The sequence below is a fragment of the Dendrobates tinctorius genome, unplaced genomic scaffold (assembly GCF_039654945.1).
Source record: "Dendrobates tinctorius isolate UK_male_01 unplaced genomic scaffold, ASM3965494v1 ptg000011l, whole genome shotgun sequence".
NCBI classification, from domain to species: domain Eukaryota; kingdom Metazoa; phylum Chordata; class Amphibia; order Anura; family Dendrobatidae; genus Dendrobates; species Dendrobates tinctorius.
Genome location: NW_027361679.1, coordinates 83377442 through 83395169, shown reverse-complemented (window position 1 = coordinate 83395169; position 17728 = coordinate 83377442). Strand labels below are relative to the sequence as shown.

The following is a 17728-nucleotide window of genomic DNA, read 5'->3' as shown; positions in this document are numbered from 1 at the left end:
TATCTCCCTACCTCATGCTGCTGTCAGATTACATTGCAAAAACCTGGCGATAGAGTCCCTTTAATAACACAAGGAGACAACTTTCTGCCATATTGCTTTGAGAAATAAATTCGTTTCTCAAGATCTCGACAGAACAAAACATAAATGACACAATTATTTCACTGTGCATATAGTAAAAAGGGGAAAAGCTATAGAAAACTACAGTCACATATACATATACAGTACACTTAATGCTTAATCTCATTTTTAAACTATTCGAAGTATGTGTTTTCTATATGCTAACTAACTTAAAGGGAACCTGTCACCAGGTTCTTCCCACATAAAGTAGGGCCATCACCTGTAAGCCTCTGTTACAGCATTCTAGAAGGATGTATATACAGTATGTCCCATAAAACAAAAAATATCTCTTATCATACTCGCCTACAGGGTGGTCCTGACCAAGGAGTGACTGTGATCTTGATCCAGTGCCTCCTCTCTTCTTGTGATGGCCTTCTTTATGTGGGAAGAACCTGGTGACAGGTTCCCTTTAAGTTAGTTAGCATATAGAAAGCACATACATCGAATAGTTTAAAATGAGATTAAGCATTAAGTGTACTGTATGTGTATATGTGACTGTAGTTTTCCCCTTTTTACTATATGCACAGTGAAATAATTGTGTCATTTATGTTTTGCTCTGTCGAGATCCTGAGAAACAAATTTATTTCTCAAAGCAATATGGCAGAAAGTTGTCTCCTCATGTTATTAAAGGGACTCTGTCGCCAGGTTTTTGCAATGTAATCTGACAGCAGCATGAGGTAGGGAGATAGACCCTGATTCCAGCGATGTATCACTTACTTTACTGCGTACCGCAGTTATGATAGTCAGTTTTCTCTGCTGCAGATCTAGCAGAGCTCAGTTGTTAATCTCTTTATAACCTTAGCTTTTTTTATGCTTTTGACACGTCCTACATACTGTCCTCCATCGCACTGCAGGGCAGGCGTATTTCTCTCTGCCCTGCCGAGCAAAGTACTGCAATGTGCATGGGCGAGGAAAGGTAACGGCACGTGTGCACTACAATACTTGGTTCTGCCCTCAGTAGGGCAGAGAGAAGTATGCCTGCCCTGGAGTGTGATGGAAGACACTGTGTGGTAGGACGCATCTTTCACACGAATCAAGAAGGAGGGCGGCGATCGAAGGAAGCGAGGAGGCACTCAATCAAGATCAGAAACGACCACTGTACCGGATGGCACCGTAGGTGAGCATAACAACAGCTATTTTTTGTCTTATGGAGAGGGGCTTGGGGACATATAAACAGCATTTTAGAATGCCGCATATTACGGCTTACTATATGTATGGGAGAAATCTGGTGATAAGGTTCCCTTTAAACTGCAATTAAAAAATAATAATTTCTATTAAATATTTGAGTAAATAGAGTGTATTTTTGGTCCCTATATATTGACCTGCATGGAAAGTAGCTACAAAGCTGTTGCTATGGTGGATCTGACACATTTGCAAGTTACATACTGTAGGCTGCCCATAATTATTTATGGGACTAGTCAAGGGAATAAATGTGTAGAGAGCAGTAAGAAAAACATCAAATGGGATGGAGCTGCATGGGTCCACAGCAAAGGAGTGACTGTAAGCGATGCTGTGCGTAAGTGTTTTGGGTTTGAGGCCTGGTTGGCCATCCATATTTTTTCTGGGCCATATTTATTATGGGTCTTTTCTTTATTTTATGATCTGGTTTGGTATTTGTTGTGAAGCACTGTCTTTGCTTTGTACTTATTTTCTGGCCTAATTTAGGGTCTTGATATATTTTGGGAACTGGTCTGGGGTCTATATTTATTTTGGGACTGTATGTATTATTGGTTCTAGAAGGAAGCATACATTGATTCTGGGTACTATATATATATATATATATATATATATATATATATATATATATATATATATAAAAAGTGTTTGGTCTTGGTTATGTTTTAATCTTGCATTTTGTTTGCGGTATGTATGTATTGTGAAGTATGTTTGAGGCCTGTACTTGTTTTGGGAATCTGTATTTATTCTTGTCTGGGCCAAGAATTTATTCTGGAGTCTGATTTGAGGTCTGTATTTATTCTGGAACATGTGGTGGTAGTTTGTTCTGGTCACCAATGCGGAAGTCGTGAATATGCAAGGCAGTAAATTGTAGCTGTTTGTTCATTTTTACTGGTACCTTCCTAAAAAAACAATGTGTTTCAGGAAGCCAGCTACCCTTTATGAAGTTTACAGAAAGCAGAAGATTGGTTGGCTATACACAGCAGTCTTTAGACATACAGATATTTAATCATTCTTCCTCCCAAAAATCAAAATAAAGCTTGGTTCACATTTATCCTGCACTCTATTCTGAGCACTTATGGTGGGGTTTTTGTTTAAATATCCAAAAAATAGAATTCAGACAATCCCCTCGACGGAACCATTCATTATAATTGTGGCAGATAGTGACACTTTGGCCTTTGTATGGTCTTTTTCCTAGCAGTGTCCTATGTTTTTAATAATTCACAAAAGTGCAGTAGACCACGCTTTTGTGAACCGCTAAAATGACAGAACAGAGGCCATACAGGGTCCAAAATGACCCCATCTGCCTCATTCCAATGAATGGTTCTTTCAGGGCTTCTGTCTGAATCAAGTATTTTGGAGATTTAGATGGAAACTCAGATGTAAGTGCTCAGCATAGAGCACAGGATACATTTGAACTGAGCCTTAAAAGCGATCCAAAATGTTATCTACCTCAAAATGCGACAAATAAAAGCTTCAACTCAACCCACAAAAAACAAGTCCTGATAGGACAAAGGCTCTGAAAAAGTGACATGGCTCCCACCAAATAACAATAGATAAATTCCCTGTGGGTTGCAGTTTCTAAAATGAAGTTACATGAGGGTGGTTTCTTCTGTTTTGGCAAACTTAGGGGAGCTTCAAATGCTGCCGAAAACAATTCCCAAAAAATCTGCACTCCAAAAGTCAAATAGCACTTCGTCATTTTGAATCCTGTTGTGTTCCCAAACAGTACAGCATGGCGACAAAAGGGTATTGCTATGTTTGGGGGAAGTGACTAAAACATTTGGGAGGCCATTTTAACATATTACCATTTGTGAAAATGAAAAATCTGTTGCTTTTTAAACATTTTAGTAATAAAAATTTTTAAAAAAATTCTTCATAACCCAATGGTATAATAAAATCTGTCAAATACCTGTGGTGTCAATAAGCTCATTACACATGCTCATGAATTCATTGAGGGGTGTAGTTTATTAAATTGGGTTATTTTAGAGGATTTATGCTGTTCTAGCACATCAGGGGCTCCTTCCTTTCTGATTTTTCTAGTTTCTGACCACATATGAGGTGTGGACGTACACAGAGATATTGAGTTACCAGTTTTGGGTTCCATTTCCTCCACTTGTAAAGTACTGCTGTGTTTGCAAGAAATTGCATATCAAATTATGAGTTCCATTTTCTCATATTACCCCCTTAAGAGAAATGAAAATTTTGACTAAAGCAACATTTTAGTGAAGTCACTTGTGGGGATTTCTACTGTTTTTGCACCTCATGGATCTTCAAATAGAACATGTAGTTTTCTGACCTCATATGGGATATCAGTGTACTCAAAAGAAATTGTCCAACAAATCTTGGGGTCCATTTTCTCCTGTTATTCCATTTGAAAATATTAAATTTGGGCCTAAGAAAACTTTTTAGAAAAAAAGGGAATCTTTCATTTTTGACTTCCATTTTGCGTTAATTCCTGTAAAATACCTGGAGGGTTAACAAACTCCTGAACTTCATTTCAAAAGTGAAGTGCTCCCTAAAATAATAGCTTGCTGCTAAATTTTAAGCCTTCAAAAGAAAAAAAAGTTTCAAACATCATGTAAAATATTACAGACTTGGAGTTGTTTGTTACAAGGGTAGTGCTGCGCACACGTGGATGTGTTGGGTGTCCTGGTTTTCTGGAGGACGCCAAATACATGGTGGAAGGAAAATACAAATGTTGCAAAAAAAAGTATACAGAAAGGTTAAACAGAAGAGCGTAGCTTCTGTATTTAGTCTGGGCTTTGGTTTAGAGTCTGGTATCTGCATTTATTTTAGGGTCTGCTGTATTTTACAGTCAGGGATCAGTGTTTAATTGGAAGTTTGTATTTCTTTAAGACTTAGGGGGTCTTTATTTATTTTGGGATTCTGATTTTATTTTGGGGTCTGAGATTGAGGTCTGGCTTAGTTTTGTAGAGTAACAATGTTAGCTTTGCCGAGCACACGTGACTTAAGTAAACTGTTAAGCATATGTTAAGAAATTTATACTACCACACCAGCTCAGTGATTAAATAAGTCACCCAAAAAACTGAACACAAATTTCCAAAATATATAATATTTCTTCTTACAATATGGACAAATGAAAGTAAAAATAGACATAACAAGGTTCCTCTCAGAGGGTACATGTATATTGGTCAGATAGCAAAAGGTATGCAATTATTATGAGAATTATTACAGATACACCTCCAGAAACAGCAGGAGTGAAACACTGGGTGGAAGGACATGGCGACTGGTCTCTGTTTCTGGCTGCAGCTAAATCTACCTCTATAGGCAATACCTCAATTACCATTTTATATGCTGGACCATACCAACTGTTAGGGCTGACGGAACGCACCAAATAATAAAGAGATAATAAGAGGTGCATTCGCAGCCCGGGGTCCACCGCGCAGAGATGACAACTGCTGCTCGGTAAAGGCAGACAATGACTGGCGGTATAACTAGTACACACAGGTTAACTTCACCCGGTTAATAGGAAGCGGACCCTGTTGCTTCACAGGACCGCGATACCGCTGAGTGAGCGCTAGTGTTGTGGTCACAGGACCCTGCCCCAAGGACACGGGGTTAGATTCCCTCTAGACCCGCTAACGTTCGGCGCCGCTACTGCGGTGCCTGGACATACACAACTTAAAGATAAAGCACACTAGGTGCAGACAGCATCACACTGGCGGAAGCTACTAACCAGCCTAACTTTATGGCTGGAAAGCGCAATGTTTGTGCATGGCACCGCCCTGGCGGTTGCTGCTTGACGCAGTATAGTAGTGCCTTGTGCCGGATGGCACAGTTAGGCGCTAAGTGTGGTGCAGAGGACTGGATGCACCGTGGCACATAGGCAATGCCACCTGTAGGCGCTGACTTATCTCCAATACCTTATACACATGCACAACCAGAGGGAGAGAGTCTTAATGAGTCAGTCATCCATCTTCACACACACAACTACAAAATACTGTCTATACTAGCACATGGCCGAGCAGCCATGTGAGCCTTTTATAGCAGCGTCCTTCTGGGACCTTCCTGATGGTCCAATCCGAGCTGGAGAAGGACCTGAGCATGTGACCTCCGATCTCCAATGAGAGATCGCCCCACAGGCATGCTCACTAGACCGAAAGGAGGACTTAGTCTCTGGATTAGCTCGCTGCTGACCCGCATGCGATGCTATAGCTGGACCAGAGGTGGCAGCAGCAACCAAAGCCACAGTGCTAGTCTGAGCAGAGCGCCGGGATTGACGAGTTTGCTGAGCAGCCTCCTCTGTGGCCAAAGAGGAATGGGAGACCGCCAAAAGCAAGGCTTGGGATTCCTGCTGTGCAGTGACAGGAACCCGACGCCTAACACCAACTATATGCATGTTTAGTGTTAGAGTATCAGGGTGGTCTTTTACTTATTGATGGATGGAAACCTGTACACTGTTGTAAAGACATTACCTGTATTCTCATAATAATTTTCAGAATAATTGCATACCTGTTGCTATCGGACCACCATACATGTACCCTCTGTTAGGCACCTTTTTATACCTATTTTTACTTTCAATTGTCTACATTCTAAAATAAAGAAATATTGAGAAATAGCATGGTGGTATATATTTACAAGTGCCGTCCATTATTGTCTTTTGTTCATAGTTGGACTACTATATGTTGACTAATGTTAAGAAATGTGCATAAACTCACAAAGTTAGAGGGTTATAGTGTGAGTATATGATGTATATGTTTGTTGGAAGACTAAAGGGATTTTTCACACTTCAGTGATTTTTCAGTTATGCAAAAAAAGGTCCGAGTTACATCATTATTTTGTCATTAGAGTTTGATTCGTGTGTCAGCTTTTCCCACCAGAGTTTGGTAAGAGTTTTCTCGGATGAAAAAACTGATGAAAGTTTCTCAAGCTTCTCCTATCAATCAGCCCGCGATAAACAGCACATAGATAGAATCTGAGTGTTGTCCATGTTTTTCACAGGTCCATAGACTTACGTTACATAGTTACATAGTCACACAGTTATGTAGGTTGAATAAGACAATAGGACCATCAAGTTCAACCTTTCTCCACTAGTTGTACATTTATCACTAATTTAGCTGTAACCCGCAATGTTGTGTGTATCAAGGAAATCGTCCAGCCCTTTTTTAAAAGCTGTTATAGTGTCTGCCATTTTTGAGTTTGATCCAACCCTTGGATTAATACCAGATGGACCAGATACCGTGGCTTGTGAAACTATTCACCACCTTGGCATGTTTTGCTACCTCACAATCTGGAATTTCACTATTTTTGAGGGTTTACATCAGTCCATGTAAAGAACATGCCTACAGCTGTGACCTGACCATTTTGTTTTTCTTTTTTGTATGAAGCAAACAACAAATACGACAAAATAGCTGAAAACTTTAGTGTGTTTAATTATTCATCTCCCTTAAGTCTGTACTTTCTAGAACCTCCTGTTGCAGCAATTACAGTGGCAAGTCGCTTTGGATAAGTCTCTATGAGCTTGTTCTTGCCACTGGGATTCTTGCCCATTCCTCAAAGCAAAATTGCTTCAGCTCCTTCATGTTGCTTTAGCAGTATGCTTTGGGTCATTGTCTTGTTGGAAGATGAACCTCCATCCCAGTCTCTAATCACTGACTGACTAAAACAGGTTTTGCTCAAGATTATCCCAGTATTTTGCACCATCCATCTCCCCCTCGACGTGTACCATTTTCACCTTCCCTGCTGCCGAAAAGCATCCTCACAGCATGATGCTGCCACCACCATGTTTCACTGTGAGGATGGTGTTCTTAGGGTGATGAGCTGTGTTGGATTGGCACCAGACATAGAGTTTACCTTGGTGGCCAAAAAGTTTGATTTTGGTGTCATCTCACCACAGCACCTTCTTTCATACATTTGGGGAGACTACCTCATGTCTTTTGGCAGCCTCACAATTTGTATGTGTAATGTAAGTAAAGGCTTTTTTCTGTCCACACTTCTATAAAGGCCGCCTCTATATAGTGTACAACTTATTGTGGTCATGTGGACAGATACTAGAGTCTCTGGGAACTCTGCAGCTCCTTCATGGTTACCTTTGGTGTGCTGCCTCTCTGATTAATGCCCAAGCGGAGAGTTTTGGTGGTTCACCCTCTCTTGGCAGGTTTGTTGTGGTACGATGTTCTTTACATTTGATGATTATGGATTTGATGGTGCTCTAGGGGATATTTTATATAACCCAACCCTGACATGTACTTCTCAACTACTTTGTCCCTGACTTGTTTGGACATCTCCTTGTTCTTCATGGTGTTGTTCGGTTAGTGATGCCTTTTGCTTAATGGTGTTGTAGCCTCTGTGGTCTTTCAGAAAAGGTAAAGTGTATATACTGATAGACCATGTGACACTTAGATTACACACAGGTGGCCTTCTTTTACTAAGCATGTGACTTATAAAGGGAATTGCTTACACCAGAAATTTTTAGGGGCTTTATCGCAAAAGGGGTGAATACATATGCACATGACAATTTTTAGTTATTTGGTCCCATAAATTTAATTTATGCTAATTTTTTTCTCAGTTCACTTCACCAACTTAGACTGTTTAGTGCTGATGAATCACACACAAATCACATAAAGAAAATATTTAAACACAGGTTGTAACAAAATATGTAAAAAACCAAGGGGGTGAATACTTTTGTAAGCTACTGCAGTTCAATGGGAGCTGTTAGTATACAGATCAAAAGTGATCGGTAATAGTTTGTTACGAATCCTGTCCATATTAAAGGCAAACTTATGAAGTATAGAAAAAAGGTATAGAAAAAACTTCATAAAAAGCGCAAATTGTAGTGTCTGTAGTACACATGACACCATTTGCTCCAAATGGACACTTTAATTAAGACTGGTGATCCCAATTGTTGGCAGCTTCGTTACTTGCTGTATAAAACTGGTAAGTGGTGGAGCAGAAAGTGATTATACCGTATACTAACTGGAGATAGGATGTTCATTAATTAGGTGAACATTAGAAAACCTGAATGACACAGAAAGCAGATGAACTTAAATGGCCTAATCTTTTACATCACTTTAGATAAATATTAGAACTACAGTTACAAGCTAAAAATGAGAGATAATACAGGATGTCACATACCCATCTTTAAACCACAGAGACTTTGACATTTCCCCACTGCCTTCACCTCTGGCCTAAGAGAAAAACATGAACAACAATAAATATTTGAGTTCATGACAAATGGACGTATTTTGCGATCAAAACCAACTTTTATTTATTTACTGTTTTATATTCTACAAAACTTTACATACATTTTTTTGGCTCATATCAATTTCTGACCCGGTAAAATGTCATCTCCTATGGAAGCTCTCGTGAACACTGCAGAATAGTTTGCATATCGGCTACACTGGAGCATGCAAAGTTTCCGCACTGTGAAGAAATGGGTTCTCTAATATAATATTTTATAAGATTCTAGCAATGCTTCAAATGTAAGAAATCATGTGAAATGCACAGCGCACAGAAGAAAATGTATACAATCTTTATTCCTTTGATAGACAAAAATGTTCTTTAAGGCGTTTCAAATGAAAATGAGAAAAAAAGCTAGAAAGATTAAATTCATTTGAATTAGGTAAGCTGTCTTAATAAAGTAATGGTCAAGTAATGGCAACTCCACAACAGCCTGTCCACTATTTAACAACCCTTTCTGAATGGCCCCGGGAGGGTGGAAAAACACAAGAAATTTAATCTCATCCTCCTGGACGGTTTCTTCCACTCAGATGAAACGCGAAGGCTGCAGCCGATCAGCAACTTTTGTTTGACTGCAGCGGTACAGAATGTAAGCCTGTGAGGGTCCTCTCGTCCTTTGCCTGTCAGCTTGTTTACTTATTGCATGCATTTAATATGTATGTACAGCACGATGGAATTAATGGTGCTGTAAAAATATATAATAATAATAATAATAAAATAATAATAGTAGCCATGCGACTCCCAACCGGATATTGATGGCAGCAGATTGTCAAGGGACACAATGCTGACTGTGGAGGCACACCTGTCAGGAAGGTATCTATGTTTTACCACTGCCTTGGGACCATTCAACAGAGCTTGTTAAGTACTAGACAACTTCAAATAAAATATTCTAGTAAAATTAATCTATTTTCATTTGAAATTTAATACCTAGTTGAAAAAGCCCTTTAAAGTGAAAGAAATCGTTTGGCTGTAATATAATAAGCATTGTACTAATAAGAACAGTGCTTTCCCTCATCCAGATTGTATATATATACTCCCATTTCCTTAGGCCTTTTGAAAGAGGTGCAAAAGAAAGCTAGTTCTTACCTATCCCTTTACGTTTTGTGAGCCTAGCCCTGAGAGAGTGGGGTTTCCAGTTGTACAGGTAATATATTTGTGTAGAAACCTATATGAATGCAAGCGCCATGTCATGGCTGGCATGCTTACACAATTGATCATAATGTATACTTCAGATATAATAGAAGAAATACAGTGCAAGAATACAACTTAAAGTAAGCCATTTAGTGTTTGCCTTCATCTTAGTTGCACAGCTTAAACCATTTATGGTAAGTTCCAGTGAAGAACAACAAGACAACAAGGCCGCTAGTCATGCCGTACACATCTTCAACTGGTTTCTAATTCCAGCTTGCAGCTTCCAATGGCACACTCCAACATATAATTGGTTTAGGGGAGCCTCTTGAAGACCCCCAGAGATTGCGGGTAATCTGCTTCTATGATCATATAAGTCTTGTTTCCAAGTAACACGTGACCAGAGTCAGAATTTTGAAAATTGTACATCTTGGAAGACCCTCAAAGTGTGCCTGGAAGTATCTCCATAGACAATGATTTCTTTCCCTGGAATAGGGGGTGTAAGAGGAGATATGGTTTTTTTCCCAATTCTTTCTCTTCAGAAAAGAGCAATTTCTGGGAGACACAAAACAGATGCATGGCAAAGGCCATGTGCAACATGAGTTACTTTTAGAATATGGCTGGCAAGAAAAGGTATCTACACAAAATCCTATTTCAAAGGTCACATCTCTAACGGAAAAGCTGTTGGCAGTGTGTTTGAGCAGCTATATAGTTAGTGTTAAAAAAAAGCGTTATAACCGTATGACTCTAATTGATACCTTCCCTTTTCTGGAGTGCATAATTAGTTTTCTAGATTAACCTCAGAGAGCATTACCAATTCCACAGTCTGATCTGTGAGTAGAAACAGAATTTATTTTACAAATAGCTAGAGTGGGCTTAAAGAAAGTCTTTCATTATTTTTACCCCCCTCAAACTGGATACATGGGCATGCAGAGTTTAGCAAAAAGATTTGCAACCTCGGTCTCCGTGGCTGCCATACCAGAGCCCTGCGAACATCCTCTTATTTGCCAGCCTCCTCAGCTACTTTTCTGATTAATAAGCCTGGTATGACGTCATCGTTGTGGCGTAACTGACACACGATGTTGCGATAGGCCTAGTAATCAAGAGAAGCGCCTAGAGGCCAGCAGGTAGGAGGAAGTTCAACGGGCTATGGTCCAGTAGCCACGGAGAATAGATATGGCTATGGTCAAGCAGCCAAGGACAATAGACACAGCCACGGGACCAAAGTCCTGGGAATCTTTCTTCTCAACTCTTATTTATGAAAACCACATAAATAAGTGAAGGGATAAAAGAAAAACACACAAAACTAGACAAAATAACAGGTACAAAGGCAATGATGAATCAAGAACTATAACTATGAATGTCACATAACAGGCTGCTACCTGTAATCAGGTTGGTTTGACAACTTCTATCCTTATGAAAATAGTTCTGGCTATAACTTTTAATACTAGTTTCTACCACGTATTTCTGTATTTAGTCATTTACAGGCCCCTCTAATCAATTTTACACAATAATTATTACGTTTAATGGTGTACATAGTTACTTGAATCACCTGTGGGGACCATCACTAAATGTGATTGTTACATGTGTTTTTTAGACCTTTCTAGGGAGGGGTTGGTAAGAGGGACTAAACATTGTCCAGGAAGTTTATCTCACTTATTTTGGAGTAGAATGACTATATTGGTATTAAGGACATATTAATATAACACATGGAAGCATGAAGCATATTGGCATATCTATGTATGTGAGACAGACTGAATCTAATTATCCTGCTATTTAGGGATGAGTAGACCCATGGAAGTCCGGGTTCTGGTACCCGACCCAAACTTTATTCCAAAGTTTGGTTTGGGTACCAGAACTGTACCCAAATTTAATTCAGAACCCAAACCCCATTGAAAACAATGGAGACCCAAACTTTTGAACTGGAAAATCCTCTCTCTCTGTAAAGGACTTTCCCCCGGGAACTGTGAACTTTGTAACGGGAGAAGTCAGAGTTAGGCGTTTAACACCTGGCGCTAACTGTCCAGTACGAGCCCAGAACTTCTAAGTAGGGGTTTTCTCATCTCCACTGCTATTATGCACACATTTCTTCATTTCCAATTGTTAATTCTATGGTGAAATGCATTTGGATGTTAGGATATGCTATGGGTGGGAATGCACGTATTACCCCACATCCTCTTTTCCTTAATTGTTTCAAGTATGAAGAGGAAAGTATGTATAAGATGGCCTTACACTAGATGAGAGCCCTACAATAGATTACAGAATCATTTTAGATCCCTTTATTGGCCCATCATGTCCTCTCCTTAGTATACTCACTATAACAAATACAATAATATACTACCTTTTACATCTTTTTGGTATTCTATATCTTTAATAACCTTTAATATACTGTTAAGGTTTTTCTATTATGAATGTGCCACATAATTATACACTACAATTAATTTCTTTCTGGAGATTATATTTTCCAGTACTTTATTAGCTTTATTAAGCCTCCTGATGGGCCGAGTGATTACACACTTGAAGAAATAAGGAGTGAGGGCCAGAGAGCTTCAAGTATTTTGATATGTCTCAATGCACTTGCAGTAAATTGCATAGAACTTCATTGACAGATTTCTCAGTAATGGCAGGGTTCATATTTCCACAAGAAAAGAATCAATTTAAGTAGAATAACAGCATCTCTACAGTTATACAGTACATTAAGTTATAAGTAGAAATTCCTCCTGACAATTTCCCTTTAAGAGAATGGGTGGCCTGCAGTACCAAGGCATTTTATTATACCTGAGGATATTAAGATTAGAAAAATTAAGGCTTAGGGGCGATCTTATTACAATGCACAAATATATGACAGAACAGTACATTGATCTTCTAAGTGGCTGTTTTACACCTAGGCCTGTGTCGGTGAGGAGAAAGGATCCTCCAAGTGTAGAGGCAAGAAAGTTTCATTATCATCATAGATTGTGATTCTCTACTGTAAGAGCAATGAGACTTTGGTCAATCTACTAAACAAGTAAAATGAGGGCCTGCAAGCCTCATCTTTAAAAAATTAATATTACAGGCCAGGTATGAGTATGAGGGAATTAGTCTGCCATATCAGGACTCGGGAAGGAATTTTTCCCCCAATATGGAGTTATTAGTGTCTGCCCCATGGAGTTTTTGTCTTCTCTGGATCAACATGTTAGATTATAGGTAGGGGTGGGTGAACTCAAACGGTAAAGTTTAGTGTCTATATCAGACACCTAGTGTCTGTGCATGGACCCCGAACAAGGACTTCTCCCCAAAGTCTGTGTTACTGTTTGGGTTCGGCAGGGTGAACAACGCCTGTGGAAAGGCTGCAGCGCAGCCAATCAACAAGTTTTTCCAGCGTGGGCACTTCCGGCTCCATCACAGCCGTGCCAAATATTGGTATGACTGTGATTGGCCAATGCAATAGGTAAAAATATTAAAACGTAAAAAAAAAAGACTTGGGGTCACTTCTATTTTTGATAACAAGCACAGGTAAAACAGACACCTGCAGGCTACAACTCTCAGCTGTCTGGTTTATCTTGGCTGGTTATCAAAAATAGAGGGGACCCCACGTCTTTTTGTTTTTTACTTTTTTATTGTTTTACATATTGCGCCGGTCATTCACAGTCAATTTTCTCACGCTGCGAGCATTGATGCTATTAAGGTTACTACAATTCATCGCCTATAAACTGTGATAAGCTTACTGACGTCAGCACTCTTTGCAGCAGCCGTATTCACATGCTAAGATCAGAGTTTTTCGGACATCATGCAGAGCGGTCACATTACTAATGACACCGCTCAGCACTGCATCTGGATGTAGCAGAGTTGGGGATAGTCGTGGGACGTGAGATGGATTTACGACAGACCCCTTTGGATTACTTTATTTTTTTTTTAAGGTAATAAATATGTAAAAGAGGGTTGGGGAGTGTTTGCACAATTAAAGGACTTTTGTGTTATGAATGAGTCACCGGAGGAGGAAAAAACAAAAACACAAGCTAAGTCCAGAAAACTGGAGAGGTTGGTAGCTAGCGGATTGCAGACCCCTGATCCTATTCACCACAACTAACAGTAGCTGTGGGGGGTTCCTACGGTGCCCTAGACCCTTCGTCACAGCCGGAGAGCTAAATAAGCCTAAAGAAAGAAAGGGGAAATCTAAACTGCCCCAGAGCAGACCCCAAAGCAATAGACAGCCCCCAACATGTATTGTCGGTGAAAAACAGATGAAAACACAAACACAGACAGAAAGACAGGCTGAGCAAATGATGGGGCCCAACTATCTAGATAGGAAAGGACAGAAAAGATGCTGGCTGCAATCACGCAAAAAACCCTGCCAAAAATAATGTCCAACACGTCTGATAGAAAAGGCCCTGAAGTCACTAGACTTCAAAATCACTATATCAGCACTCAGGTATATTCTGAAGACAGAGCAAAGAGATCAACTGATCAAAGACAAAAATGGAATTCAGCCCGTCCCAACCAGGGCAGGCTGAACACAAACACTAAGTAAACAGACAAAATCTCATGGAAAAATAGCAGATGAAAAACTTAGCTTTTAGTAGACAGGAACTAAACTGGATGCCAGAGCTCAGAGCAGAAAGGATCACCAGCAACTTTGCAGGGCGTCAGCTGCCTTATATCCACTCAGAAATTCTGGATGTCCAATCACACTCCACCTGTTCAGATGACAGGTTCTTCCCATCCAGATCAATTTCACTACCTCCTTTCACCAGCAGAGGGAGTTCATCAGACATCAGAGGTGAAGGAGAAAATGAACTCATAACACTTTTGTCTGTGTGTTTATTACTTTCTACTATGGCGTTAGTAATGGGGGTGTCTTAAAGATGCCTCTCAATTACTAACCCTTGGGCTTGATGTTAATGAACATTATACAGCTGACATCAACCCCAAAACCATTACCACGCTTGCCAATGCACCAAGGCAAGTGGGAAGAGCTGAGACTAAGCACCAGAAATAGCACATCTAATGGATGTGCCATTTCGGGGGCGGCTTAGGGCTGGTGTTATTAGTCTGGGAGGGGGCCAATATCCATGGTCAATATTTATGGCCCTATTATTAAAAATAGGGGGGACCCCACATCATTTTTTGGTTTTTTTTTTAATAATCAGTAAAGGCTACACAAACAGTTGGTAGATGATATTTATAGCCTGGGAAGCTCCATGTTTATAGCTTCCCTCCCAGAATAATAACACCAGGCACCAGATGTCTGCTTTCCCTCAGCTGAGTATTACACTTAAAGTGCACCCCAAGCCAATTTTTTATTTATTTCTTTATTAGCTAAATAAATACCTCTATAGTAAGCTGCACACGTACTGCACTAATGATAGATCTTACTGACATATTTCTTACTATGCTCAGGCATCAGCTTGTGAATGCTCCCATCAGCGTCGCCTGCTCTCGCTGCTATTAGCAAGACCAGGTGCACGATGAAGAGAGTAGTAGTCATCAGCCGACGTCTGACCAGTGGTAACCCTTTCGCCACCAGTCACAGCTGCTAGCTCACACACTGTCTACCGCGCAGCATGAGAACCCAAAGGGATCCGCGATACCCAGTGGCTGTGACTGGCGGTGACATCAGTAATGTTACCACCGGTCAGAGACAGTGTTTCCCTCACTGTCACCCAGATGACAGCATGAAAACCGCCTGATGTTCAGGCACATTCACTTGAATGGGGTTTGGAATCATGTTTGAGTACCAAACTGGTCCAAACCAAACTTTTTTTATAAGGTTCAGCCTAACCCAACAGACCCGAACAATGACGGGTCCTCCCATCCTTAGTTGTAGGTTGAATTCAATGGACATAAGTCTTCTTTCAACCTTAAAGCTATGTATTAAAAGCAATGACCTCGACTACATCAGAGACTCTCTCCTCTTTGGTATTGTAGGAGAGCCAGGTAGGCTATGTTAAAATCTAGCACTACCGTTCCTGATTAGGTGCACCTGGATGGCTAGGACTAAAGCCAGGCCATATGTCCACTGGTCAGTCAGCTGGGGAAGCTGAACAGAGTGGATTGTGTTGGAGCTGCAGGGAGACAAGCCAGAGTCTCTGAAAAGAGACTGCAAAGGCCGTGTGCACCTAACTGCAACTATCACTGGTTGCTATGGACAACAGCTGTTTTCTGTGACCGAACTGAGAGTAGGTCAGCCATGTCTGAATAACCATGGTCTATATTGTTTAGATAGTGTCTGGACAAGGCTAGGGATTTCATGTTTATGGATTTGTTCATGGTACTGTGCAACCAGTATAAATAAACACTATTCCGTGTGTGATATAAAACCCTGTAGCTTTGTATTCTAAGTGCTACCCGAGAGTGAACCCCTACAGTATATACAAAGCTAAAGAACCTACTTATTAATTATACAGTACCTTTTCCTGATATTCAGTGACCAATTTTCTGTTACAATTTTTTTACATTTATATATCTAGATTTGTTTATTGCTTTATTTGTCTACCTGCCATACATTTTGTATTTTATCTGATTTTATTACAGATTACTTTCAGCTCTTTGTAGTTTTTAAAGAGCAGAGCTGACTACCTAGATTTACATTTTTTAAAATGTCCTTTTTTGTCATTATTAGCCTTTTCAACAGTCAGTGTAAACCATGTGGGATTTCATTACTGTCATCTATACTGATACACATAGAAATACATTTTGAAGTTTGAATAACCTATATAGATTTAGATTGCCCCCATTTATCATTTATATCGCTGTCACAATCTGGCAATTGCAGCTCCTAGTCAATGTGGTGAAAAGCTATCAACCTCGGAAAATTATCTTTTCTAACACTGTATTTATGTGTTTTTACAGTTTAATCCAAATTAAATTAAATTATGGTCACGTGTACCAAGATATTTGCAAACAGTGACATTTCCAACAAGCTTTGAATTATTAGAAATTATCAAATCCAACAGAGCATTGCATCTTGATGGATTTTCCACAAAATGGCTCAACCATTTATACTGCAACAAACTTTTTCCCCTTATTTGCTGAAGCAGAACCATGATCCCAATCAATATCTGTGTAGTAAAAATCTCCCATTATCACCTCTGTACCGGATTGTGTTGCCTGCTCATTTGATTACACAACTGACCTACCAACTCCTCAGTGATGTTGAGGGGCTCAATAAATAACATAACATTTTTTTTTTAGTGTTTACCTTCTTTGTAATTCCTCTCACAAGATTTTAAGGACTTTTTGTATGGAGATTTTGCCAGAAAGGCTATTTTGTGTTATTACTTCCTTTGTGGTTTATGAAGCAATAAGCCACCCAGAGACTTTAATATCAAGTGTTCCTGTGTCTGCCTCAAGGAGCAGCTGAGTGAGCCGACCTGCCACAAGTGGTGTTTTGGATGCGGGCAACATTCCAGGAACACGGGTAGTGGCTGTGGACAAATCGCATGTCCTGGGTAAAGTCGGCCAGAAGCCAGGAGACGACAGACAGCATGGAGGACCTGATCGATTGATGAAGCAAAGCAGCAGCAACAGCTGGCTCATCAGTAGACGGGTAAGCTGCTTATGCAACAGAAGTAACAGCACCAGCAGCAGCTGCCATAACAGCAACAATACTAAAAAGACCACTTCAGACAACAGCAGCAGATTGAGCTGCTAACCGAGGCGGTTTGTGAGAGGCCAGTATCACGTTCCACAAGTCCAGGTGATGACATATGCATGTGGAAGGCGGTAAGACAAGCGATGCAGAAAATGACGCCAGGTGATGATGTAGAGGCATTTTTGACTGTTTTGGAATGGGTAGCAGAGCGGGAGACGCTGCCTCCAGAGCAGTGGGTGGAGGTGTTGACCCCATATCTGACTGGTAAACCCCAGAAGGCTTATTATTGGCCTTACAAGAAGCCTGGGAACATGCCAAGTTAAAAGCAGAAATTGGCACGCTCAGGGGTCACTATGCCTGTCAGAGCCCAAAGGGTTCATCACTGGGAGTATTAAGGTGACAAACTTCCCCGCTCTCAGATGTTTGACTTATTGCATTAGGTTTTTGTCCTAATGAAGAGGTCCTGTGTTGACCTCGAAACGCGTTGACTTTGTAAACCTGCTAAAATAAAGTTTTCAAGGAAAATATTCT

General features: G+C 40.2%; 1 protein-coding gene across 1 annotated transcript in view; it reads right to left on the bottom strand.

Moving 5' to 3' along the window:
• The window catches only part of UNC13A (unc-13 homolog A), a 271371-nt gene that overhangs the window by 167456 nt on the left and 86187 nt on the right, over positions 1-17728 (bottom strand). The window contains exon 12 of the mRNA XM_073543990.1: positions 8392-8444. Within this exon, the coding sequence (XP_073400091.1) occupies positions 8392-8444 (53 nt within the window). The remainder of the gene's footprint in view (positions 1-8391; positions 8445-17728) is intronic.